This window comes from Cololabis saira, chromosome 4 (assembly GCF_033807715.1).
Source record: "Cololabis saira isolate AMF1-May2022 chromosome 4, fColSai1.1, whole genome shotgun sequence".
NCBI lineage: Eukaryota > Metazoa > Chordata > Actinopteri > Beloniformes > Belonidae > Cololabis > Cololabis saira.
In genome coordinates this window covers 50336026-50351720 of record NC_084590.1, presented here as the reverse complement: position 1 = coordinate 50351720, position 15695 = coordinate 50336026, and the positions used below count along the sequence as shown (strand labels likewise).

Here is a 15695-nt window from a genome sequence, read left to right as displayed (position 1 = left end):
CCACTATGGGAGTTTTTACCTGCCATTGTTTATGTAATAACTGCTCGGGGGTTTATGTTCTGGATCTCTGTAAAGCGTCTAGAGACAACTCTGTTGTATTAGACGCTATATAAATAAAATTGAATTGAATTGAATTGAATATAGATATAGATATACACATATATAATGCAATATTGTAAAGGAATAAAAACCAGACTAAAATGTAGATTACGAAATAAAAAAAGCATCCTAATCATGAGAGTTCAACGTAGATCTGGGAATCATCTGCATAAGCTGTGACTAGAGACCTCAACCAAACTAACCAGAACTAACTATAGCTAACCAAACTAACCAGAACTAACTATAGCTAACCAGAACTAACCAGAACTAACTATAACTAACCAGAACTAACCAGAACTAACTATAGCTAACCAGAACTAACCAGAACTAACTATAGCTAACCAAACTAACCAGAACTAACTATAGCTAACCAGCACTAACCAGAACTAACTATAGCTAACCAGAACTAACCAGAACTAACTATAACTAACCAAACTAACCAGAACTAACTATAGCTAACCAGCCTCACCTGTAAAGTTGCTTTCGTCAACAAAAATTCTGACTAAATATCGTCGTCAACGAACCCTTATCACCTGAGGAAAACGAGACGTAACGAAAATGCTGGTCGTGTGACGATAACGATAATTAAATATATAATGCAATATCGTAGAGGAATAAAAACCAGACTAACTCAGACTTTTAGTCGACTAAAAGGAGAATGAACCAATAAAAACTAAAGTGATAGAGCGGTCCCAGCACCCACCTGGAAGGCGTGGTACTCCTCCGGGTAGATGGGCACCACGTTGCGGTTGGCGGCCCCCAGGTCCTCCACCACGCGGGCCCGGAGCCGGTCCAGGTACCGGTCCAGCTGGCCGGCCGTGAACTCGGCCCGCCGGGGCAACGAGCCGTCGGCCGCCTCCTCCACGGCCTCGCGCCACTTCTGCCTGAGGCGGCGGGGCCGGGGGGGGCCCCCAGGGGCCCCCGGGGTCCCCGGGGTCCCAGAGGCCCCAGGGGCCCCCTGGGCCCCCCTCGGGCTCAGGGCCCAGTCCTGGTCGGCCTGCTCCTCCTGCTGCAGAACCTGAGGGGGAACAGCAGTCGTTAGAACTGGGGGAAAAACATCAATGTTAATTCCTAAAAATCAATTAATGTGTGTAAAGATCCATGTCTGAATACGTCTAAAGAGGATAACCAGATCTAACCAGAATTAACCAGAATTAACCAGAACTAACCAGAATTAACCAGAATTAACCAGATCTAACCAGAATTAACCAGAATTAACCAGATCTAACCAGAATTAACCAGAACTAACCAGAACTAACCAGAACTAACCAGAACTAACCAGAATTAACCAGAACTAACCAGAATTAACCAGAATTAACCAGATCTAACCAGAATTAACCAGAATTAACCATAATTAACCAGAACTAACCAGAACTAACCAGAACTAACCAGAATTAACCCGAATTAACCAAAATTAACCAGAACTAACCAGAACTAACCAGAACTAACCAGAATTAACCAGATCTAACCAGAATTAACCAGAATTAACCAGAATTAACCAGAACTAACCAGAACTAACCAGAATTAACCAGAATTAACCAGATCTAACCAGAATTAACCAGAATTAACCAGATCTAACCAGAATTAACCAGAACTAACCAGAACTAACCAGAACTAACCAGAATTAACCAGAACTAACCAGAATTAACCATAATTAACCAGAACTAACCAGAACTAACCAGAACTAACCAGAATTAACCCGAATTAACCAGAACTAACCAGAATTAACCAGAACTAACCAGAACTAACCAGAACTAACCAGAACTAACCAGAACTAACCAGAACTAACCAGAATTAACCAGAACTAACCAGAACTAACCAGAATTAACCAGAACTAACCAGAATTAACCAGAACTAACCAGAACTAACCAGAATTAACCAGAATTAACCAGAACTAACCAGAATTAACCAGAATTAACCAGAACTAACCAGAATTAACCAGAATTAACCAGAACTAACCAGAATTAACCCGAATTAACCAAAATTAACCAGAATTAACCAAAATTAACCAGAACTAACCATAATTAACCAGAACTAACCAGAACTAACCAGAATTAACCAGATCTAACCAGAATTAACCAGAACTAACCAGAACTAACCAGAACTAACCAGAATTAACCAGAACTAACCAGAACTAACCAGAATTAACCAGATCTAACCAGAATTAACCAGAACTAACCAGAACTAACCAGAACTAACCAGAATTAACCAGAACTAACCAGAACTAACCAGAACTAACCAGAACTAACCAGATCTAACCAGAATTAACCAGAACTAACCATAACTAACCAGAATTAACCAGAATTAACCAGAACTAACCAGAACTAACCAGAATTAACCAGAATTAACCAGATCTAACCAGAATTAACCAGAATTAACCAGATCTAACCAGAATTAACCAGAACTAACCAGAACTAACCAGAACTAACCAGAATTAACCAGAACTAACCAGAATTAACCAGAATTAACCAGATCTAACCAGAATTAACCAGAATTAACCATAATTAACCAGAATTAACCAGATCTAACCAGAATTAACCAGAATTAACCAGATCTAACCAGAATTAACCAGAACTAACCAGAACTAACCAGAACTAACCAGAATTAACCAGAACTAACCAGAATTAACCATAATTAACCAGAACTAACCAGAACTAACCAGAATTAACCCGAATTAACCAAAATTAACCAGAACTAACCAGAATTAACCAGAACTAACCAGAACTAACCAGAACTAACCAGAATTAACCAGAACTAACCAGAACTAACCAGAATTAACCAGAACTAACCAGAACTAACCAGAACTAACCAGAATTAACCAGAACTAACCAGAACTAACCAAAATTAACCAGAACTAACCAGAATTAACCAGAACTAACCAGAATTAACCAAAATTAACCAGAACTAACCATAATTAACCAGAACTAACCAGAACTAACCAGAATTAAGCAGATCTAACCAGAATTAACCAGAATTAACCAGATCTAACCAGAATTAACCAGAACTAACCAGAACTAACCAGAACTAACCAGAATTAACCAGAACTAACCAGAATTAACCATAATTAACCAGAACTAACCAGAACTAACCAGAATTAACCCGAATTAACCAAAATTAACCAGAACTAACCAGAATTAACCAGAACTAACCAGAACTAACCAGAACTAACCAGAACTAACCAGAACTAACCAGAATTAACCAGAACTAACCAGAACTAACCAGAACTAACCAGAATTAACCCGAATTAACCAAAATTAACCAGAATTAACCAAAATTAACCAGAACTAACCATAATTAACCAGAACTAACCAGAACTAACCAGAATTAAGCAGATCTAACCAGAATTAACCAGAACTAACCAGAACTAACCAGAATTAACCAGATCTAACCAGAATTAACCAGAACTAACCAGAACTAACCAGAACTAACCAGAATTAACCAGAACTAACCAGAACTAACCAGAACTAACCAGAACTAACCAGAATTAACCAGATCTAACCAGAATTAACCAGAACTAACCAGAACTAACCATAACTAACCAGATCTAACCAGAATTAACCAGAACTAACCATAACTAACCAGAATTAACCAGAATTAACCAGAACTAACCAGAACTAACCAGAATTAACCAGAATTAACCAGATCTAACCAGAATTAACCAGAATTAACCAGATCTAACCAGAATTAACCAGAACTAACCAGAACTAACCAGAACTAACCAGAATTAACCAGAACTAACCAGAATTAACCAGAATTAACCAGATCTAACCAGAATTAACCAGAATTAACCATAATTAACCAGAACTAACCAGAACTAACCAGAATTAACCCGAATTAACCAAAATTAACCAGAACTAACCAGAACTAACCAGAACTAACCAGAATTAACCAGATCTAACCAGAATTAACCAGAATTAACCAGAACTAACCAGAACTAACCAGAATTAACCAGATCTAACCAGAATTAACCAGAATTAACCAGATCTAACCAGAATTAACCAGAACTAACCAGAACTAACCAGAACTAACCAGAATTAACCAGAACTAACCAGAATTAACCATAATTAACCAGAACTAACCAGAACTAACCAGAATTAACCCGAATTAACCAAAATTAACCAGAACTAACCAGAATTAACCAGAACTAACCAGAACTAACCAGAACTAACCAGAACTAACCAGAACTAACCAGAATTAACCAGAACTAACCAGAACTAACCAGAACTAACCAGAATTAACCAGAACTAACCAGAACTAACCAGAACTAACCAGAATTAACCCGAATTAACCAAAATTAACCAGAACTAACCAGAATTAACCAGAACTAACCAGAACTAACCAGAATTAACCAGAACTAACCAGAATTAACCAAAATTAACCAGAACTAACCATAATTAACCAGAACTAACCAGAACTAACCAGAATTAAGCAGATCTAACCAGAATTAACCAGAACTAACCAGAACTAACCAGAACTAACCAGAATTAACCAGAACTAACCAGAACTAACCAGAATTAACCAGAACTAACCAGAATTAACCAGAACTAACCAGAACTAACCAGAACTAACCAGAACTAACCAGAATTAACCAGATCTAACCAGAATTAACCAGAACTAACCAGAACTAACCATAACTAACCAGATCTAACCAGAATTAACCAGAACTAACCATAACTAACCAGAATTAACCAGAATTAACCAGAACTAACCAGAATTAACCAGAATTAACCAGAATTAACCAGAATTAACCCAAATTAACCAGAACTAACCAGAATTAACCAGATCTAACCAGAATTAACCAGAATTAACCAGAACTAACCAGAACTAACCAGATCTAACCAGAATTAACCAGAACTAACCAGAATTAACCAGAATTAACCAGAATTAACCAGAACTAACCACCTTACCCACCTGCCCCGTGTGAATGTGTATGAATGTTGGTGGTGGTCGGAGGGGCCGTTAGGCGCGATATGGCAGCCACGCTTCCGTCAGTCTGCCCCAGGGCAGCTGTGGCTACAAACGTAGCAGCTGTGGCTACAAACGTAGCAGCTGTGGCTACAAACGTAGCAGCTGTGGCTACAAACGTAGCAGCTGTGGCTACAAACGTAGCAGCTGTGGCTACAAATGTAGCAGCTGTGGCTACAAACGTAGCAGCTGTGGCTACAAACCTAGCAGCTGTGGCTACAAACGTAGTAGCTGTGGCTACAAACGTAGTAGCTGTGGCTACAAATGTAGCAGCTGTGGCTACAAACCTAGCAGCTGTGGCTACAAACGTAGTAGCTGTGGCTACAAACGTAGTAGCTGTGGCTACAAAAGTAGCAGCTGTGGCTACAAATGTAGCAGCTGTGGCTACAAATGTAGCAGCTGTGGCTACAAATGTAGCAGCTGTGGCTACAAACGTAGCAGCTGTGGCTACAAAAGTAGCAGCTGTGCTACAAACGTAGCAGCTGTGGCTACAAACGTAGCAGCTGTGGCTACAAACGTAGCTACCACCACCAGTGAGGATGTGAATGAATGAATAATGATCTCTGTAAAGCTCTGGGTGTCTTGAAGGAGCTAAATAAAACCAAGTCATTAAACTCGGCCTGTGTTGAAAAAAATCGAAATTTTCCGATTCTAAATTGATTTTTATATTAATTCCTAAAAATCGATTTGTATGTCTAAAGATCCATTTCCATTTCTGTCTAAAGAGGCTAACCAGAATTAACCAGAACTAACCAGAATTAACCAGAACTAAGGGCAGCTAACCAGGGCTAACCAAACTAATCAGAGCTAACTATAGCTAACCAGAAGTAATAAGGGCTAACTAAAACTAACCAGAATTAACCAGAACTAACCAGAACTAACCAGAACTAACAAGAATTAACCAGAACTAACCAGAACTAACCAGAATTAACCAGAATTAACCAGAATTAACCAGAACTAACCAGAACTAACCAGAATTAACCAGAATTAACCAGAACTAACCAGAATTAACCAGAATTAACCAGAATTAACCAGAACTAACCAGAATTAACCAGATCTAACCAGATCTAACCAGAATTAACCAGAACTAACCAGAACTAACCAGAACTAACCAGAATTAACAAGAATTAACCAGAACTAACTATAGCTAACCAGAACTAGTAAGGGCTAACTAAAACTAACCAAACTAACCACAGCTAACCAGGGCTAACTATAGCTAATCAGAGCTAAACAGGGTTAACCAGAACTAGTAAGGGCTAACTAAAACTAACCAGGACTAACTAAACTGGGGCGGCAGTATCTCAGGTGGCAGAGCGGGTCGTCCAATGATCGGAAGGTCGGCGGTTTGAATCCCGCTCTGTCCCAGTTTGCTGTCGTAGTGTCCTTGGGTAAGACACCTTACCCACCTGCCCCGTGTGAATGTGTGTGAATGTTGGTGGTGGTCGGAGGGGCCGTTAGGCGCGATATGGCAGCCACGCTTCCGTCAGTCTGCCCCAGGGCAGCTGTGGCTACAAACGTAGCAGCTGTGGCTACAGACGTAGCAGCTGTGGCTACAAACGTAGCAGCTGTGGCTACAAACCTAGCAGCTGTGGCTACAAATGTAGCAGCTGTGGCTACAAACGTAGCAGCTGTGGCTACAAACGTAGCAGCTGTGGCTACAAATGTAGCAGCTGTGGCTACAAACGTAGCAGCTGTGGCTACAGATGTAGCAGCTGTGGCTACAAATGTAGCAGCTGTGGCTACAAATGTAGCAGCTGTGGCTACAAATGTAGCAGCTGTGGCTACAAATGTAGCAGCTGTGGCTACAAAAGTAGCAGCTGTGGCTACAAATGTAGCTGCTGTGGCTACAAACGTAGCAGCTGTGGCTACAGATGTAGCAGCTGTGGCTACAAATGTAGCAGCTGTGGCTACAAAAGTAGCAGCTGTGGCTACAAATGTAGCAGCTGTGGCTACAAATGTAGCAGCTGTGGCTACAAACGTAGCAGCTGTGGCTACAAACGTAGCAGCTGTGGCTACAAACGTAGCAGCTGTGGCTACAAACGTAGCTACCACCACCAGTGAGGATGTGAATGAATGAATAATGATCTCTGTAAAGCTCTGGGTGCCTTGAAGGAGCTAAATAAAACCAAGTCATTAAACTCGGCCTGTGTTGAAAAAAATCGAAATTTTCCGATTCTAAATTGATTCTTATATTAATTCCTAAAAATCGATTTGTATGTCTAAAGATCCATTTCCATTTCTGTCTAAAGAGGCTAACCAGAATTAACCAGAACTAACCAGAATTAACCAGAACTAAGGGCAGCTAACCAGGGCTAACCAAACTAATCAGAGCTAACTATAGCTAACCAGAAGTAATAAGGGCTAACTAAAACTAACCAGAATTAACCAGAATTAACCAGAATTAACCAGAACTAACCAGAATTAACCAGAACTAACCAGAACTAACCAGAATTAACCAGAATTAACCAGAACTAACCAGAATTAACCAGAACTAACCAGAATTAACCAGAACTAACCAGAACTAACCAGAATTAACCAGAACTAACCAGAACTAACCAGAACTAACCAGAACTAACCAGAATTAACCAGAATTAACCAGAACTAACCAGAACTAACCAGAATTAACCAGAACTAACCAGAATTAACCAGAACTAACCAGAATTAACCAGAACTAACCAGAACTAACCAGAATTAACCAGAACTAACCAGAACTAACCAGAACTAACCAGAACTAACCAGAATTAACCAGAATTAACCAGAACTAACCAGAACTAACCAGAATTAACAAGAATTAACCAGAACTAACCAGAATTAACCAGAACTAACCAGAACTAACCAGAACTAACCAGAACTAACCAGAACTAACCAGAATTAACCAGAATGAACCAGAACTAACCAGAACTAACAAGAATTAACCAGAACTAACCAGAACTAACAAGAATTAACCAGATCTAACCAGAACTAACCAGAACTAACCAGAATTAACCAGAACTAAGGGCAGCTAACCAGGGCTAACCAAACTAATCAGAGCTAACTATAGCTAACCAGAAGTAATAAGGGCTAACTAAAACTAACCAGGACTAACAAAAACTAACCAAACTAACCAGGGCTAACTAAAACTAACCAGGACTAACCAAACTAGGCCTGTGTTAAAAAAAAATCGATTTTCTAAATTGATTATCATATTAATTCCTAAAAATCGATTCAAATGTCTAAAGATCCATGTCTAAATATGTCTAAAGAGGCTAATCAGGGTTAACTAGAACTAACTAAAACTAACCAGAACTAACCAGAACTAAGGACAGCCAACCAATCGGATCGATTCTTGACATTAGAACCGACCCCGGCCCCCCTACGGCCCCCACCTGCACCACCAGCCCCAGGTTGGGCCCCCACCTGCACCACCAGCCCCAGGTTGGGCCCCCGGCCCCGCTACGGCCCCCACCTGCACCACCAGCCCCAGGTTGGGCCCCCGGCCCCGCTACGGCCCCCACCTGCACCCCCGGCCCCGCTACGGCCCCCACCTGCACCCCCAGCCCCAGGTCGGGCCCCCACCTGCACCCCCAGCCCCAGGTTGGGCCCCCGGCCCCGCTACGGCCCCCACCTGCACCACCAGCCCCAGGTGGGGCCTCCGGCCCCGCTACGGCCCCCACCTGCACCACCAGCCCCAGGTTGGGCCCCGCGGTCGGGGCCCCCAGCGACTCCCGGACGACGGCCCACAGCTCCTTCTGCAGCTCCTCGTACAGCAGCTCCAGGTCCTTGGCCTTCCGTCGGGCCCCGTCTTTGGCCCCGGGGCCCGTGGCCGCGGCCGCGTCCTCCGGCTCGCCTGATTGGCTGCACTCCTGCTCCAGCTCCAGGATGTGGGCGTCGGCCAGCAGCAAGTCCCGCCCCTTCACCAGCTGCAGGATCTCCAGCACTGGAGACGGTGAGAAAACTGCATTAACATTAACATTAAAGTAGATTATTAACTCTATTAACATTAACATTAAAGTAGATTATTAACTCCATTAACATTAACATTAAAGTAGATTATTAACTGCATTAACATTAACATTAAAGTAGATTATTAACTCCATTAACATTAACATTAAAGTAGATTATTAACTCCATTAACATTAACATTAAAGTAGATTATTAACTGCATTAACATTAACATTAAAGTAGATTATTAACTCTATTAACATTAACATTAAAGTAGATTATTAACTCCATTAACATTAACATTAAAGTAGATTATTAACTCCATTAACATTAACATTAAAGTAGATTATTAACTCTATTAACATTAACATTAAAGTAGATTATTAACTCCATTAACATTAACATTAAAGTAGATTATTAACTCCATTAACATTAACATTAAAGTAGATTATTAACTCCATTAACAGGTGATAATAAGCTACTTTTGTCAAAGTCAAGGAAACTCATTTTAAATTGATTAATAAAATGTATCCAACCGCTGAATTCTTGAGACATAGATTTAAATTTGAAGTTGACCCCTGTGTTTTTTGCAATGAATCTGAAGAATCACATGTTTTTATCGTGTCCTGTCTCAAAAAAATTTTGGCAAGAAATTAGAAATTGTCTATCTTTAAAAATGAATGACATTCCAAATTTAGAAATCGTTAACATTATTTTTTATATAGATACAATTGACAAATCCGTGTCCTTCTTAGTTAATGTAATTCTCTTACTGGTTAAATAAATACCACATACATTGTTGTAAGTGGAGAAAAATGAAGCCTCTTTCCTTTTTTTTATAAATGATTTCAAAAGTTTTTTTCTTTCTTTAAAAAATATTAAGTCAAATAACTCTAAAATAAAAATTAGTAACCGATATATCAAAGTATCTTTTATTTTAAGTCTTTGAAATGTCTTACTGTTCCTTTGTTTTAACTTTACTTGTCTCTTATTTTTGTTTATATGTCTCTTGTTCATAAAACCTCCTGGATGTTCTTTTTTCTTATATTTCCTCTACTAGTAGTTTTGTATAAAGTGTGTTTTTCTTGTTTAAAAAATTCTGTTCAATACAAAAAAAAAAAAAAAGCTACTTTTGTAACTATTTAGTCTCCAACTCTACATAAACGATTCCCCTGACGTGAGTCATGTGACTAATGTCAACTTTAGAGCAGAAAAACCAGCTAGCTAGCTGTTTAAGAAAAGAAAATTTGTTGCTAAATTGACTTGTCTATTTCATATTTAACTAGTTAGACCTGAAGGATAAATTAGTGACGATAACGAAGCCTAAAGCTGGAGATTGTAACGTTGCAGCTCGACCTAACGTTACTCCTTCCACGTCTGACGAGGACAAAGTTTCATCAACCGTAAACACATGTAGCTAAAAACCCAGTCAGGAACTGGTTAATAAGGTGATAAAAGCAGAATAAAACACATTCAAAAGTTATTATAAACCAGGCTTAAAACTTGACATGTTAAAAAAAAGGGAAAAATAAGAATTCCAAGCGGGACCTGCTCTGTTTTTCTCTCCTCTAAGAACTAAAAAGGTCCCTGATTTAGGGAGAGAGATGTTTTATGATCCGATCTTAAGGCATATTTCAACATAGCATTAAACATTTGGTTTTAGAAACATTCAATTTCAATTTGTTTTCATGAACCCACTCGCAAACCAACATCATTTCCTTTTGAAGTGTATTGTTGACCTGTTCAGAGTTTAAGCCTGATGCAAAAATGGCGGCGTCATCAGCATAAATCACCATTTTTTTTTCATTTTTTTTTAGCCTTAATCCTTGAACCTTTATCTCTTTATAAATTTTATATATTTTATACTGTATGTCAGGGTGCATTGGTCTCCCAGTTTTTATCTTTTTGGTCTCCCAGTTTTTATTTGTTTATTATGCTTATTTTTCAATCACAATGTCAAAGCACCTTGTATTTCATGTACTTGGACGAAAGGTGCTATATAAATAAAATTTGATTGATTGATTGATTGATTGATTAAAATAGAGAACAGGAGCGGTCCTAGGCAGCTGCCCTGTGGAACACCACATTCAAGACAAAACATTGCTGCCATGTCATGGTCTATAAAGATGGAACGCAGCACTGAAATAGAAAGTACTGCACCCACTACTTCCTGTTTGTCGATGCGTTGTAACTAGGGATGCCCCGATACCGATACTGGTATTATTTGCTGTATAAAAATGGAATTTGGTGTTCAAAAAGTATTTTTTCAAACTTATTATTATTATTATTATTTGTTTAAAATAGTTATTCTACTCATTGTATTTATTTTTATTGAATTTATCTGTTGCAAATAAAACCTGTCTTCCAATTCATTGCATTTTTTCATTGCAACATAACCTAGTTATTTTTGTGGTAGAAGTATCGTATCGGTACTCGGTATCGCCAAGTACACAGATTAAAATACTCGGTTCAGATAAAACAGAGGTTATCATTCTTGGTCCAGAGCATCTTAGGAAGGGATTAGATGGTGTTGCGATGGCTTCCAGTGCAACTGTGAGAAACCTTGGTGTTGTTTTCCATCAGGATTTGTCGTTTAAACCATATGTCAATCAGGTTTGTAAAATAGCGTTGTTACATCTCCGTAATATTGCAAAGATTAGGAAAATCCTCTCGCAGAGTGATGCAGAAAAACTAGTTCATGCGTTTGTATCTTCTAGACTGGATTACTGTAATGTGTTGTTAGCAGGATGTCCAAGTAATTTGCTGAATAGGCTCCAGCTGATCCAAAATGCAGCAGCACGAGTACTGACAGGAATCAGCAGGAGAGACCACGTCTCTCCAGTGTTAGCGTCGCTCCATTGGTTACCCGTAAAATTCAGAATCCAATTTAAAATTTTATTACTTGCATATAAAGCCCAAAACGGCTTAGCTCTGCATTATTTGCAAGACCTGATAGTGCCTTATGTTCCTGTCAGAGCTCTCCGCTCTCAGAGTGCAGGTTTATTCGTAGTTCCTAGAGTATCTAAATGTAGATTTGGAGGGCGGGCGTTCTGCTATCAGGCACCATTACTAAAGTGGGTCGGACCGCGGGGCGTTTGCCCGGCAGCCGTGTGTCACCACGGTTTGGCAGCGGCGCCAGAGAGAATGATGCAAAGGCCTGAAACCCCGGCGGGCTAACGGCGCTAACGTCTGCGTCAGAGGTGCTAGCGGCGCTGCCAGAACAATGACTCGCCGGACTCGCCGAGCCGCGGCGGCCCGGCGAGTCCGGCTCACGCAGGCACTAAAACCACGACAGGAAATGGAGGCTCCTCTGGCTGAAGGTCAGCGCCTTCAAAATAAAAGCCTTTCTGAGATTTTAAGAGAAATCTGGGAGACGAGGAGCTGCAGATGTCGTCCTGTTCTCTCACACACACACACACACACACACACACACACACACACACACACACACACACACACACACACACACACTCTTTGAACTCTTGTTTTCAGAGACTCCGGTGGAAACAGACCTGAGTCCAGACGGCCGGCTGGAGATGAAAGGTCCAGTTTTTAATGAGACCATGAGGGACCTGGACTCTAGTAGACCTGGACTCTGGTCAGACCTGGACTCTAGTAGACCTGGACTCTAGTAGACCTGGACTCTAGTAGGACCGGTTCCCAGAACCCCCAACCAGATCCTCCACAGAGCCTGAAAACCCTGAAACGGTCTCAAATGTCCCCACAAGGGAGGAAAACCAGTACTATGTACTTATACGCAGACCGGGTGGGGACCCTGTAAAACTGGGATAAACTTGGGCCCAGTCCCAATCCCCCCCTAGTCCTTTTTTTCATCCCTACCCCTAAACTTAGCGCGTTCCCGTGAGGGTAGTGGCTCCTAATTCCTCTTTCCACCTAGGGGGAGTGGAGAAAACTAGTCTAGTGTCTGAATCTGAGTGTGTTCCGATCCTCACTCTAGCTGTCAGAAACATTTCCCAGAATGCTTTTCGTCGTCATTTGCGGACTGAATCAAAAAAAAAAAACATGGTGGACATTTCTTATTTTTTAGTGAATAAAATCAATATTTTGAGTTAGTTTCTGCATAAAAATGCGTTTTGATTACATTTCTAGCGATAAATATATATTTTACTTTCATAATATTCACTCAGTGAATGTACATAATCACTCGCTTGGTCGTTGTTGCGTTGTATCTTCAGAATAAAGGCTGATTTATGGTTCCGCGTTACACCAACGCAGAGCCTACGGCGTAGGTTACGCGTCGACGCGCACCGTACGGCGTAGGCTCTGCGTTGGTGTAACGCGGAAACATAAATTACCGGCGGCTCTTCTCATCCCGAAAACTTCAGGGGCAAATTTCTTAAAGGAGCATGAGGCTCCTTTTAAGAAATGAGACTCTCTAGCGCCACCCTTCTCCACGACGGCCGTCGGGGGTACTGCAGCCAACAGTGAAGCCGGCACGGGAGAACGGGGAGAACGTGCATGCAGCGTCATGTGACGTCACATCCACAGGACAGCGCGGGAAATTCGGGACCGAATTGCAGCACATTTTGCAGCAACAGCCTGTTCAAGGCAAAGGAGAGATACACTAGAGGAAACATTCTTTTTGGTTTGGAACGCTTCATCTGACATTATTACTAGAAAACTTAAAACGTATATGGATTTTTTCATAAATCCTGCCTCAATCTCCTTTAACAGGCATTATTTGGATAAACTGAGACCACACACACACACACACACACACACACACATGCTGCTTATACATGTATGTCTTACAGACACACGTGCACGCTAGCAGAACCCGCTAGCAGGACACAGCCTTCATTGTTCGGTTTGGGCCCGGAGAGGAAATCTGCCCCAGCTGGAAGTGTTTAGCCCCGCCCCCTCCTCTTCTTCCTCCTCTCCTCCTCCTCATCACTGCCCCCCCCGACTCCCCGACCTCGACACGTTAGGGTCTCTGGGGGTCGGGACGTCCCGTTAGGACCGGACTGGTAGAGTCCAGGAAACCAGAACCTCCAGGAAACGAAAAACCTTCCCCCGGAGACTCAACGAACCCGGTGACTCTGAAACCGGAGCGGCCGCTCCACCTGAGCCCCACCTGGGCAGGAAGTCAGGCGTTAGCGGTTAGCCGCCGCCGCCGGCAGCTAGCAGCCGGGACCACAGCTGGAATCAGCAGTTTGGTCCTCTACAGACCACTAGGGTCCAGATCCAGACCTGCAGGTCCTCTACAGACCACTAGGGTCCAGATCCAGACCTGCAGGTCCTCTACAGACCACTAGGGTCCAGATCCAGACCTGCAGGTCCTCTACAGACCACTAGGGTCCAGATCCAGACCTGCAGGTCCTCTACAGACCACTAGAGTCCAGATCCAGACCTGCAGGTCCTCTACAGACCACTAGGGTCCAGATCCAGACCTGCAGGTCCTCTACAGACCACTAGGGTCCAGATCCAGACCTGCAGGTCCTCTACAGACCACTAGGGTCCAGATCCAGACCTGCAGGTCCTCTACAGACCACTAGGGTCCAGATCCAGGCCCTGATGTTGTTGTTAACTCTCCTCTTCCCTTCCTCTCTTCTCCATTACCATTTTTATTTATTATAAATATCTCATAACCATCATTTTTGTCCATCGTTCCTGTAGTTTCTTGTGCCGGCCCTTTTTTTCTCTTTTGTGCATGATTGCAGGCCGGAGCTTCAGGAGCTTCAGGAGCTTCAGGAGCTTCAGGAGCCTCAGGAGCTGCGTTCTGGCCTGCGGTCCGTTCTTACGGGATATTAAAGCCACCCTATGTAGTAACTCCAGCAGGGACCACAGGGAGGCCTGGAGGAGGAAACTGTCCCTCATCACCAGCATCTCTGGAACATCTGATCTCTGTCTCTCTCCGTCACGCCGGGCCCCGCGTCACGCCGCGGCTAGCGCCGTAGCGTAGCGTAGCGTAGCATGGAGGCGGCTGCATTCCTGCCAGGGGCCTGAACCCCCTCCAGAACCTCCAGATCCAGGTCTGGAGGAGACCAGCAGGTCCAGGTCTGGTTCTGGTCCAGGTCTGGTTCTGGTCCAGGTCTGGTTCTGGTTCATCAAACCTGCTCAGCAGCTTTTCTGAAGTTTGTGTTGCTGCTAAACAAGATTAAAGGTTGTTGGTACCTGCATCACCGGGAGATACTATCACACACACGCACACACACACACGCACACACACACACACACACACACAGACACACACACACACACACACACACACACACACACACACACACACACACACACACACACACACACACACACACACACACACACACACACACACACACACACACACACACACACACACACACACACACCGTAACCCGATCTGCTGATACGCGGGTTTGAGCAGCATCTGAAAACAAAGTTCCTGAACATCCAGAACTGTCTCTGTTCTTCACAGTCGGATGAGACCCAGACCCGGACCCAGACCCGGACCTGGTCCTGGACCTGAAACCTGGACCTGGACCTGGTCCTGGACCTGGTCCTGGACCTGGACCCAGACCTGGACCTGGACCTGGTCCTGGACCTGAAACCTGGACCTGGACCTGGTCCTGGACCCGGTTAAGGGGACAGCGCTAGGGTCTCCTGCAAACGTCAGTTACGTCAGTTACGTCTCTGCAAACGTCAGTTACGTCTCTGCTAACGTCAGTTACGTCTCTGCAAACATCAGTTACGTCTCTGCTAACGTCAGT

At 42.6% G+C, this 15695-nt stretch overlaps 1 protein-coding gene across 2 annotated transcripts in view; it reads right to left on the bottom strand.

The window, feature by feature from the left end:
* LOC133442118 (tumor necrosis factor alpha-induced protein 2-like) overlaps window positions 1-15695 on the bottom strand; it is an 84399-nt gene that overhangs the window by 26144 nt on the left and 42560 nt on the right. For both annotated transcript variants that reach the window (XM_061720060.1, XM_061720059.1), the window contains exons 4-5: window positions 8718-8980; window positions 803-1117 (exon numbers count right to left, since the gene is read on the bottom strand). In XM_061720060.1, coding sequence (XP_061576044.1) covers window positions 803-1117; window positions 8718-8980 — 578 coding nt within the window. The remainder of the gene's footprint in view (window positions 1-802; window positions 1118-8717; window positions 8981-15695) is intronic.